We start from the raw sequence: 13,404 nt of genomic DNA, 5'->3' as shown, positions 1-13,404 counted from the left end.
GAACAGAAGAAGTTCACATCTCAGTTCCTTACATGAAAAAGGCAATAAATTTGATTTGATGTCTTCACTATCAGTTGTTTCAGATATAAGGGAAAGTGGTTACTTTATTGAAGTAAAGATGTGTCCAGGCCACAACTATAGGCCATGTCCAAAAAGGCATTCCATTTAACAGTTCCAAGACTGGGGTCAGAGATGAAGACATATTGCCTTCATTGCTTATAGTTTAGAAATTTTGAAAAAAAATAATAAAACACCAGTAAATAACAGAATGTGAGGTCATATCTATTAATAATAAATGTTCCCTCAAATTCACAAATGTATTTGATACCTACTCTTGTAAAATACTTACTATAAAATTATTTGCATTAATTATTTCACTTTTCCTGTGGGTCAAAAGTTCAGGCAGATTTTAGTTGGGCCCTTGGTTCTGGGCCTTCACAGAACTGCAACCAGCAGGCTGCATCCTTGAGACTTGATGGTAAGGATCCTCTTCTAAGCTCACTTAGACCGAGCGAGGAATTAATTTATTGCAGTTATAAAACAAACTGAGGGCCCCATCTTTTGGTTCTGTATCTGTTGGAGGCTGTTCTGTACTCCTAGGGGCCGCTTGGGGTTTCATAATGTAGCTATGAATTGCTTCGTTAATTCAGCCACAAGACTCTCCAGTATGCTCGTAAAATAGAGTCTTAGCATAATCACAGACACATCATCTCTTTGCTATATTCTGTTTCTAGAAGGAAGTTACATGTACCTCAAAAGGATTGTACAAAAACATGAGCACCTATAGGCAGGGGTTGTGCTCAGGGACCAATTTAGAGTCTGTCGGCTATGGTTGACTGCTGACCTTTCATGTGAAAAATCCATTCACTCTCTGCCAAGGTCTTCAAGAGTATTAACTCATTAGCAACATCTAAAAATCCAAACTTTCATTATCTAAATCAGGTATAGGTATGGATGAGTGGGGGTAAGTCTAACTCCTAGAGTAACATTTCTCTTGATCTATGGATCTGTGAAACAGAAGACAAGTTTTACACCCCCAACACTCTCAACATTCAGCAGTAGGATAGAACAGGATAAAAGTTGTCAATATTCCTATGCAAAAAGAAGGGAATGGAAGGGATACAAAGGAGTTATTTATCCATAGAAATTCTGAAATCTAGCCAGACTAATACTAGGAGTTCCTTATTAAGATTTAAGATCTGGGATTAATTCTCCGTGACTCTATCTGTCCACTTTATTTTCCTTACTTTTAGCTCCAATTTGGGACAGGATTTCCTTTTATGTTAGCACAGATGGGGCCTAAAGTTCTAAATTTACGTGGTTCTTAATCCCTTCCATCTCAGAAAAGAACCCATCTTTCTTTAGAGTTCCAGCAAGAATCTATCTGGGAGGGTTCGTTTGGCAAACTTGGATCCCATGCCAATCCTTACATTAAATACTGTGGCTTAGATGATATATACGATTGGCCACCATTGACCAGATATTTATCTCTAGAATTTAGGATTAGTCTTACTAGAACTTGGTAAAATTCTAAAGTCCACTATCTGTCCACTTAAAAATGTTTACTGGTATAACACAGAAAATGTTATAGTACTGCATTATGAGGGAAAGATTTTCAGATTTGGCTCCAAGCAACCAAAATTTCATGTGTGTGTAACTAATATTCTAATTTCTGCTCCAGTCCCTCCCTTTCGACTCTTTCACTTGTAAATAATTAGTACTCTCATTTCACCTTCACACATCTGCTATGTGTTGACATAATCCCTCCTTATTCCCCAGTCATCATTATCACTGAGAAAGAACAAAGAGAGACAACCTCTACACAGTATCTCCATTAGAGAAGGATTATTCAATGCAGGGAATTAATTTGAAGGAAACAACCCCCACCCCTAGCAATGTTTGAAGTGAACTTTTAATATTCATGGACACCAAGACAGGACTTTTACAATCGGACCCTGAGATTAGAAAACAACATCCCACAACAACACCATAGGATACAGTGGACCAGCAGATGTGGAGTAGTGGAAACATACAGGTCACGATCAAAACAGAGACTATCCCCTCAGCTACACTGATTAGATGTTAAGCTACTATCAGAAAATCACCAATTGATTAGTATGCACATTTTTTATTAAATGGATCTATCTCCAAGTAAAAATGCAAATACTTCTCCTACCAAAAGTTTTAATTAATAATTCTCAAGTTTTTTTTTCTTTCTTTTTTTTTTTTTTTTTTTGTCATAGTTGTCCTGGGTGACTTGTTTAGTAAATCTCACTTTGGTTTTACAGTAAAGATTCTGCTGCCAGCACAATAAAAACTAGTTGCTTCCCTTATAGAAAGCTAGCCAAACAATCTTTCTTTGAGAGCAAATGTGTTACATATTTCACATAGGCATGAACAGCTCTGGGGATTGAAAAAAAAAAAACTTGTGGAAGAAAACCCAAACAACAGTTGCCTATGATGTCTTTGAAGGTATTAGTGGAAAATACTAAAATGTATGAAACGTGGGTTTCTTGAAGGGATTTTAAATATTCATTGTATATCTATTATCTATCCTTTTAGCCTGATTTGCTCCTTCTTATCTTTTAGGCCCATTGGAAAATGTCACCTTCTTAGAGAAGCCTGAACCATCCTATCCAAACTTGTTCTCTTTTTTGTGTGTCTAAAACTTGTTTTCTTGATAGAACTCATCACAATTCACAACTGTGATATTTGTTAGTTTACCTGTTTACCCAATGTTTCTCCTACCAGACCTTAAGCTCCACGATGCAGGGCCCACCTCATCTTGATTACCACATTTTCCATAATTTCTAACACGGTGTCTGGTGTATTGCAACCTTTAAAGACTATCTGCTGAATAAATGGAAAGGATACCAGACTCAAGAAGATGGGCCTTACTATTATAAGGGAGGTGAGCAAGAAATTTTTTTCTTCCTATGGTGACACGAGGTGAAAGAAATGGTCTTTGCCACACTGAATCAATAAAATGAGTGGACATAGTGGCTATAATAGTTGACAATTTCAACATTAAAAGTTCTCTAAGTATTAAAGCTTAAATTTAGGGTGCTTAGAATTTTGTCATTTTTTAAAATGTTATAGAAATAGAATTTTGGCCTAAAAAGCAATGATACCAAAACATTAAATAGAAACATTTAATTCCCTTTTGAGTGTGTGTCAAATTCAATACAAATCAATAAAGCATTTTTCTAGGCTGAAAGGAACCAGTGTTACATTTTGAAGGCAACTGATTGCAAAAAAATATATAATCTACACTAAACTTTATTTTTAAAAACAACTTTAAGATCTTATTCTATAGTCAATGTATTGTAATAATGATGTCTTCTTTATAGCCCAAGATACCACAACAAAGCAATGGCACAATCATTGAAGTTTTGTGGTTTTTTTTACTCTTTGTATCATCTTCATACACCAGTAAAAAATAAACTCTTTAATAAATAAATATATAATAAATATTTGCAAATTGAAAATGTATAAATAGGTCCATTCTTTTTAAAAATGTTCCAACTTGGTGTGGCATATTTTATAGTCCATGGTCATCAGGGTGTTGTATGTTTGTTGTTGTTTTGCTGTTGTTGTTTTACATGCAATGCCATAACTCGCAAAATCCTACAAGGTCCTCAGAATTTTCGAGGCAATAATCATGGCCAACTATGTCAGTCCATGTCTTCAACATGAAGTATCTATTTTTAATGTAACATTCAAAGTAAACATAATCCAAAGAGGTGAGGCACCAGCAGCAAACTAGGTGGATTTCCCTTTATCCAGAATTGAACTGATTTTTCAGCTTCCATGTACTGGTTAAGGATGGAGCCAGTGAACCGAACCAAGTAAACTTAATCCACTTACAAAGAGTGATCTTGATCTACTTCAAGTCAGTTTTTTTCAGTCTTCTTTCCAAATTTAATCTCCCAGTAAAAATCAGACAATAATATTCTGAATATCTTCCTTGCTTATTATTATTTAATGATGGGAACTATGAGAATAAAAGGACAGTTGTGGTTTCATTTTTCAATAAAGACACTACCATGCTTCAAGTGTACATCAGTAGGTCCTTGTACAATTCTGGAACTCTTTCTGGGTCAACTGGTCTAGGCAAGAAATGTGTGAATTTTTGATGTCTTTTGGACCTGGCACCATCTCTTGGAGTTCCATCTTTGTTGAGTGCCACAAAATACCTTCGGCCAGTGTCTCCATGTTTATATATGTTAGATGAGTAGGTATTATACCAATTCTCTTCAAATTGCTCCCTAAAGATGCATTCAGAAGTTAGTTTCTCCTAAAAAGAAAGGAAGAAATGATAACTACTATTTTAAAAAAATCTTTGAAATAATTTTCTTACAAAAGCCTCAATTTTATCTTTTTATTTGTTTGCCTAAAAAGAAAGAAAAAATTATTTTTTAAATTTTGGTTGTATTCATATATTACCTAGAATTATTCCTACAAGGTGACTTCATCCAGCAGTTTAATTCAAAGAAATTTTAAATCAAATGTCATTTCCCAATTTTATTTTCAAATACTTAATAAATATTCTGAATTGTTCCATGCTCCATATTCTCACTTCTTGCCATCATCACCACCAAAAAAAAACCCTGTAATTTATCTTATTTCATCATTTGATGCCAAAGTTATATATATTAAGTCTCTGTTCTCAACATGGAATATTTAAGATTTCGCTAAGATCCACGTTCTGAATTCAAAATCATCATTCCAAATAATAAATTTTCTTATGGAATTTATTAATTGTTTGATAAGACATTCCCCATGATTAACTTCTATCTGATATATTACTATTAATTTAATTATAGTAAAACCCCAATGATTTCTCATCTTTTCAAGATGGACCATATATTGTCCTAAAGGACACACCGGAGTTGCTTATTTTTCCCCCGCACATACATGAAAATTATGTATATGTATTTTCTCTATTGTAATCCTACTTTTATGATCACTGAACGTGGAATTATTTTTCTCTTTGTGAAGAGTTGGTTTAAAAAAACTGGAAAATACAAATTTTACCTATACATAAGATAGATATTCATCTATTAATTGAATTATTGTAACCAATTTTCTTCAGTGTATATTAAGCTTCTAGCTGGATATTGGTCTCAATTGAAATTTTAAACAAAAGAAGTAACAGTGCCCCCGGCTTAGTCATAAAAAGTAAGTTCTCTATGGAAATAGTTACAGAGAATTCAACTTTTAGAAGGGATTTCATGTTAGAAAAAGGGTGGGAAAGTGGCACATCTTACCAATTTTTTCCAAATTACAAATTCAATTGAATTTGCAACTACAAATTCAGTTTGCCTAGATATATATGAAAATTTACAATGCTGTAGATTTTAATTTCTATATAACAATATTTCATATACTTCTCACAAACATTATTGATAGATATTTTAATCACAAAACAAGGTAGTCATAATTTCAAGAATTATAATAATAATAAAAATACGTACTGATCCATAAAGTTCTCCTTTGTCATTCATTCCAAGGTAAAGACCACTGTCCACACCTCTAATACTGACAAGTCCCACCGCCACACTGATGAATTCCAGGATACCTAAATTTATAAATAAAATAGTGATTTGTACTTATGAATGCACATATAACTAATAAAAAGCTTATAAATCATAGTAGTGGTTGTTGTAGTAGGCCAATGTTGATAAATATATTTATGTATACAGAAGTCCTTAATCAACTGAAAAGTACTATTCAACTATTACGAAATCCCACTTCTCAGATGGAAAAAAAAAAGGACTAAAAAGGAAAAAAAGTGTTCATTGTAGAAGGGAATGAAACCCTAAACCGGACGAACCTGGGTTTGAATTCCAGTTCAGTGATTTACTATCGAGGCCCCAGGCAAGTCATTTGTCTTCTTTGAATTCCAATTTCCTTATGTGCACAACAAATGAAATGCCTCCCCAGAAGGAAAGGGGTGAGGATTAATGCATGTATGCATTCAACAAATAGAAGCTTTTAATATCATAAAATAAATATAATATGTTTGTTCCACTAGTTAATAATAACCTTTTTCTATTAGTTGTTTTGCTTTTGCTTACAATGAATCAAGTTCACCTTTTTCTAACAGGAGCATACTTCATATGGGTATAAAAGAGTTTTATAGTTTATAAAAGGCTTGAACTTATATTTTTTCATCTGGTCTTAAAAACAATTGCTTAAGATATGTAGGGAAGCCGGGCACAGTGGTGCATGCCTGTAATCCCAGCGGCTCAGGAGGCTGAGGCAGGAGGATCTCGAGTTCAAAGACAGCCTCAGCAAAATAGTGAGGCACTAAGCAACTCAGTGAGACTCTATCTCTAAATAAAATACAAAATAGGGCTGGGGATGTGGTTCAGTGGTCCAGTGCCCCTGAGTTTAATCCCCAGTACACTTCCCCGCAAAAAAAGATACAGAAAAGACATTATTATCCCTACTTTACAAATGAAGAAATTGAGCTCAGAAGTGTTTGTTGACTTGCCTAAGGTATTTAATGTTTGCAATTGATAGAACTGATACTTGAAGTTACATCTTCTGAAACCTAATTCAATGTTTCTACTCCAGAAGGCTGTTTCTTGAGGATCACACAGTAGTTTCAAAAATTTAAATTACAAAATATGTTATTTTTTTCTATGACATGGTTTTAAAAAAATAAACTGTATAGTTCACAAAAGTACAAAGACTTTACAATTCATTACATGTTATAGCCAAATATCAAGAGCATAGAATTCAGGTAGATTTTGCTATCATTAATTTTCTAGAGTCATTTTAATTTATCAATAAGAAATTAGTTTTGAAAACTTTCTACTTAGTACACTAATATACCACAGGTCAAAAAAAAATGTAATGCCTCACTCTGCCTTATTCTTTCTTTTTAACTAACCTTTGGACTAATGCCTTTGTCTAGTTCTTCCCCTTAGCTGGAAACAGTTTTCACCACAGTTTCTATGCTTGGATCTGCCTTCCTCAATAACTTTCTACTTTCACCCCTTCACCCATCTTAAGCTCTACACACAGTATAAATGTGTACCATTTAGCTTGACTCTTGCTTTTAAGTAATTTCTTGATTTATTGTATGGGTTCCTGTTTGGACACGTGATACTCCCAAGGCCAAAGGAAAGTACAGAATCTGACTATTTACTGATATGGTGGTCTCTATTCTATCCAAAGCTTAATTCACTCTGACAGAAACATAGATTCTTAGCAAGACAAACTAGCTCTTTCAAACTGTTAGGAGATCATGTAGAACACTAGAGCTATCAAGAATCTTAGAGCAACAATACACTACTAAATAGTCTATAGGTGGCTTGAAAGAGCCAGTGTCCTTAATTGAAAGCCAAAAGCAGACGAGAAGATAAGATGTAGCAGAAAGATCTAGACTCCATAAGATAGCCCTCATATTGACAATTGTATAGTGGGGGAGTAAAAGAGAATCAAACCCCTGTCAAGCTCATCAATGAAAGACTCTGTTAGTAACAAAATACAGACCTAAAACATAATTGATATGAAAATATAATCAATGCCATTTTATCCAGGCTTTAGTTACAAATGTGTAATTACTTCAAATCATATTGAATATTTGTTAATTAAAAGTATACTATAGTTGATATACATGCAACTTAATTCCCTTAAGTATCTGATTTATATTAAGATACTCTTGTCTTTTAAAGTACAGGAACTGCTTAACTAATTAGAATGTAGAATAGAACCAATTTTCAAGTATGATAGATTGTAAGTTTAATTTCCAGATATGTTAATTATATTACATCTCACATAGTATGCCTTTCCTGAAAAACTAAATGGTAAACCACCTACATTTCAATCCTCCCCTCAATATAATGCTGTAACCTTTCCAAAAAACATGTAATTGTAAAAAGAAAAAAAAGGATTACATGTGTTCTTAGAATAATTATACTCAATAGTTTCAACTTTATTAAACAGCATTCAAAACAGTTTACATAACCATGCATAAATAATGGCTCATAAAACTGATGGGAAAAAGGTTATGTGTTTTCATGTTCCTCTTAAAGATTTTAGCCACACTTTATAATTCTGATCCTTTTTCTCCTCAAGGAAATAGTATACCACAGAGTAATTTGTAATCGTTTGATTCCTAAATGAGATTTGACAAGTCTTTCTTATTTATAATATGAGGTGGCAACTAAGCTAATTCCTTTACAAAGGGTGGACATGAAAAACTTTCCTTAAGAGGTAATCACAGATTTTAGATAGATTTTCTAATGCCCAGTGTCCCATAAAAAGACTTGGAGGTACTTTGTCTTTCTGGTATCATTTTCAAAGCCAGCCTTTTTTTAAATCATAATAAACAGGTGAGTCAACCCACAATGCAACCACATCAGACAAATCTATGGAGAATAGGGGAGAATAAAGGAAAAGGCTTTAAAAGAATATGTTTGATCTTAAGCTGAACTTTTTTTCTTAAAGAAATGATTCCATGTTTACATATTAGGTAAAGTCTTCCCACTGTACTTCTGTACAGAACAACTCTGCTATAAATAAAGAGCTAACTCAGATAGGAAATTATTTAACCTCACTGAGACCTCTCTATGTTCTATTGATGTGGTTTTGAAATTTAAAAATATAGAATTCTGAGTTTGTAGTTGATCATAGCCAAATTAGTATAGAATTATCAGAAATGGTTTTTAATATCTCAAATAGCCATACTTGAGTTTTGTTAAAATTCTTACTTTGATGACACAGAAATGAGTATAAAATAAAAAGAGAAAAATACTAATTAGTAATTAAGGCACTAGCAAAAGAAGACAAACACAGAGAGAAGCATACAATGTTATACATGTTGGATATGAATTTTCTTCTCACCTATACACCCTCTAGTAAATTGTGATGTCTAAGCTATTGAAGGCCACTAGGATGCAGTATAATGTACCTAAAGAGGCTGTTCATTACTTTAGACTACCAAACTAATCTGGGTTATCTTTCTTTTATGTAACAGTGAATATTTTGTTCCAACATACAGTCTCCCACCATAGCATGACTTAAACCATCACAAACTGACTGAAATCGTCTAAATAATATTTTTTCAATTACTAAGTAATTATATACAATTTTAGTTTAAAAACATGCTAGCAAGATGATAATTCTAATAATGCAATATCCACTCATAAAGGAATGGATTTAAACACGACTTGAATGAATATTATCAAGTCTACAAATATGTATTAATCTCCTCAAATTGAGTCAATCTTATAAAGAAACACAAAGCAGAAGGGACAACTCTTGTCACTGAGGTGATTACATTTGAATTAAAAACTCCTTTAAGGGAGAATTTCGAAGGTTACATTGTGTATCACAGGGGGGAAATCTGTATATTACCAAAGCTTAACTTCTACCTGCTCTACCTATAAGAGTTATCACCTTTTATGTCCATTTTTAAACCTTTCTGATAGATGGAAGATTTTTCTGTAATAAGCAGAGGTAAAAGGTAAAAGAGCTGAGCTACCTGGTGTCAGCAAAGTTCTTTAGAATCAGAATCTCAGCTTCCTCAATTAAAATAAATAAATACTTTCCAAAAGTGACCCCAGATTGGCCACTAGGTCATGACACTCTTGACTCATGGTCAATGGGAATTTGGAAGAGATCAGTGGAAGCTGCAAACATATGGTTTTTAAAAAGTTAATTTTCTAAGCCTTTAAGTGCTACCAAATGACCACCACATGCTTATTTCTACATCTAAAGTTACCAATGTCCCTTAAATGGAGATTTACACTTCTTCAAGTTTAAATGAGTACTACAAGTCAAAAGAGAAACAAGATCATAAGAACAAGGGAATAAGGACAAGATAGAAGAGAGGGCCATCTATAAATGAGATTCTTAAAGAGTTTCATGGTGCAAAGGAAGGGAAAGGAGAATGTGTTGTGCTTATACAGAACTGTAAATGTTATCTTTTTTTCAATTTGATGAATCTCTCCAATGATGCCACAAATCAGATAATCAAAATTCCTTGAGAGTGATAGCAAGTTAACTGATATAATGAGAACTTTAGCTATGAGGAAAAAATCCTGGGATGTTATAACCAGAAAGCACCTAATTTAACTCATGGTTGTACAGACAAGAAAAATAATATTCATACTGAGGAGGGCACTTACTAGTTATTCAATAGTTAGAAAGTAATTAACATTATAGACTTTGCAAATCTATCACAGGCTGTCTTGATCTTTGCTTGTTTCTTTTAACCCCTTCTTCTCTGAGGCACTGCCAGGGGTATTCTGAAACCTATGTGTTCCCACCCATATCTTCTTTCGCTTCCCCATTTCCTCTTACTTAAGATCAATACCAAGATCACTGCTTTTCAATTTCGCAATTTCTAAAGAGGTACTGGGCTGAAGTACTAGGCATGCTCAGTAGCTTTTTTTTTTTTTTTTTTTGGAGTGGGGGGCTCACTCAAATAGAACTCCAGCTCAGAGAACTGCAGCCAGGTGAGCTAGACAGTAGCAATGGTGCCCATGGAAAGTTAATCTGTTACTTCTTCAGGTGAACATTTACAGTTTTCTAGAGGTAGATACTCAAATGCGTGCATCCTGTGCAAGGGCAACCTGCAGAGCAGTAGCCACGGGTGGATAATCAACTCCATAACTGCAGAACATGCTTAAAGAAGAGGAATACTTCCTGTTATTAATGTTCAAAAAGTGGATGGTACTAGGGCAAGTGTGAAAGGACACAGAAGAAAAATAACAGGAATTTAAAAATAATAATAAACTGCATGGGAGGAAAGAAGTACAAGAAAAAAAAATTAAGATTCTGAGTCCAGGTCTTGGTGTTCCAGGCATTCAAAAAGGCAGAATAGAAAGATTCACCCAGACCACGCATCCTTTCTCCTCCTGCCCCAGCATCTGGAGCTGCAAGCCTGCTAGAGGCTACAGATGCAAGCAGATAGGAAAAGTCCTTCCTGCCCCTGAGCTAGGTCGCCCTTCAGCCTCAGCCTGCATCTTGCACTGGATGGGTCTAGGGGAACACTGGGTTGCTCGCAGTCCTGACACCCTTGACAAACGTGGAGGGAGGTACAAGGGGAGGGGAAGAGGAGCCAAGTTTGGGGAACACAGGCGGGACGCCAGTACCTACCGAAGAGGCTGTGGTCCTGCCGAGTGCCCTGAACGCTGCCATCGGGCAAGATCTGCAGGTGGAAACCGGTGCGACAGTAGAGCTGCCGGCGGCGCAGGATGCCATGCAGGTGCGCCAGCTCCGCAGACCCTGGCCCTCCGCGGGCGCCCCGCTCCGCCGCTCCCCGGCGCTCGCCCAGCAGCGGCGGCCGTTCCCCGGCAGGAGGCAATAGGAAGTGCGAGCCCACCTGCTGGCCCAAGCCCTCCAGGCCGCCCAGGAAGCCCCCAACTTCAGCTAAGGGAGCCATGGAGAGGCCTGAGGGAAAGGGTGAAGATCCGGAAAACAAAAGACCCCCCCAAAAAATATGCAGCGGAGTGTCGAGGGGGATGGAGAGAAATTATAGTAAAACAAGCGCAAAAAGTTAAGGCCAGGTTACTCCTGTGAGGTCGATTCAGGGACTGTGCACTGAGAATGCAGGGAAGCTCTCACTGTCTTGGAGCGGTCTTCTCTCCTTGGGTAGGTGAGAGCTGGCTGCTGGCTTTGCAGAAACATCTGTAGGTGCCGCTGCCAGTACTGGGCTGCGACTGGGGCTGGTGCTGAGGCTGGGGCTGGGGCCTGGGGGCTGGGGCTCCAACTCCGCAAACTGATCAGATCAGAGTCCTGTGTACATACACACCGAGTATATATGCGGGTCCTCTTGACATATGCTAATCAAGTCCTTTCATGCGAGCTGGGGAGGTTGGTTCTGTTTGAAATCTTAAACCGACCTCTTCTCAACACGTTTCTGCTCTTCGGAAGTGACCAAAGGGGACCCTTGATGATTCTATACCCATGCACTCTTCAAAAATCATTCCTGCACTTGCCAAAGTCAAACAGCAAATTCGGGGAGGCTCAGTGGAGGTCCCTCTTTGAGGTTGTCTTTGGGACATGGATGATGCTGTTTGGCTGCTGCTGTGCAACCTACTTTGATGTGAGCCCCTTTTCAGTGATAGATGGCTGCGAAAAGGAGCCCAGTTTGGCAGTATACAGAAAGGGGGGGGGCAGAAAAGGAGGAGATGAGTGAGGGAAAAAAAGAGAGGAGGAGAATTGTGTTTCTTGGGAACTGCTGGGAGCCTGCAGTGGACAGGTGCAAAGAAAGGTAAAAGAGGGAGAAGGAAAAAGGGCGTTACCTGAGGCTTAGACCTGCCCAGACACACATGAAAGGAAAATCAAAGCTTTGACAGTTTAACTCACTAATTTTAAAACACTAATAAAATGTACAAGCATTACTCTTTTCTTTTATCATTTAGATGGGGGATTTTCTTTACATAATCAAGGTTAGGTTAGGAACACCCTCCCTCCCTTCCCAAGTTCTCTTTAATGTTTATCTTTACTCAGATAGCATATGATATAACTAAGACTGATTTATATCTAAATGGAAGTTTCAAATTGTATGCTAAGTTTTTGGTCATTTAATTAGCATAATAAAATAGCAAAACATACTCATGAATCAAGGGATAAAAATATATACACTGAAAGAGATGGTCTATATTCTTATATTTTGCCATGAAGAGAAAAATGAGTTTATAGAATAGTGACACCAATGATGAGCAGTCTTTGGGGCTCTTATCCAATGTAAGAGCACATCTAAGTTCTTCTTAGATACCTTTTCCTAAAGGCTAGCTTTTGTTGTTGTTGTTGTTGTTGTTCCAATTTCAATTACAAAGTCTTTAAAAAAATCAACAACTAAATGGAAACAGTGTTGAATCTTGATGCATTTTGAAACTTCAAAAGTTACTGGTAAAATCTGAGCATGCCTATACACATTTGTAAAACAAAAGCCACTGAAGTGAGGAAGTTAAAGATTCTTGTCCATTTGGGGAAGGAAGGGGGCATGGGGTAATTAATGATGGTAGAATGTGATGATCATTACTATCCAAAGTACATGTATGAAGACACGAATAAGAATTATAATTCATTCTGCTGTCATACATAAATTAAAATTTACATAAAAAGATTGATGTCCATTTAAACATTAAAACTTTGGTTTTGTACCAATAGTTAAATTTGAGATCCTTCTGTTAAAATTTTTCAGTGGCTGAGGAGTTGAGAATCATTCAACAGATTTATGCTTCCCCTGAGCAAAAAGTTTTAGAGAATCACTCAAGATTAGTTTTTTAGGCATGTTTCATGGAGCTCAGTTGGATTTGACTGGTTTATTTTATTTTCTCTGAAGGTTTTTTTTTTCTAATTATTTGGCAGGTGTTTTAAAGTAGGTAAAGTTACACCTTTTCATCACTGCAGGCCTAAGTACTGACCCTTGTGCAA

General features: G+C 36.1%; 1 protein-coding gene across 1 annotated transcript; it reads right to left on the bottom strand.

Moving 5' to 3' along the window:
- Positions 1 to 3,421: 3,421 nt before the first annotated feature.
- Fgf20 (fibroblast growth factor 20) lies at positions 3,422 to 11,404 on the bottom strand. The gene is made up of 3 exons (XM_005330793.3): positions 11,119 to 11,404; positions 5,478 to 5,581; positions 3,422 to 4,297 (listed from the first exon to the last, which is right to left on the bottom strand). Exons 1-3 carry the CDS (start codon positions 11,402 to 11,404, stop codon positions 4,052 to 4,054), a joined length of 636 nt encoding a protein of 211 aa, XP_005330850.1. The 3' UTR covers positions 3,422 to 4,051.
- Positions 11,405 to 13,404: the final 2,000 nt, after the last annotated feature.

The sequence above is a fragment of the Ictidomys tridecemlineatus genome, chromosome 14, assembly GCF_052094955.1.
Source record: "Ictidomys tridecemlineatus isolate mIctTri1 chromosome 14, mIctTri1.hap1, whole genome shotgun sequence".
Classification (NCBI taxonomy): Eukaryota; Metazoa; Chordata; class Mammalia; order Rodentia; family Sciuridae; genus Ictidomys; species Ictidomys tridecemlineatus.
This window is presented reverse-complemented; position numbering and strand designations above follow the sequence as displayed.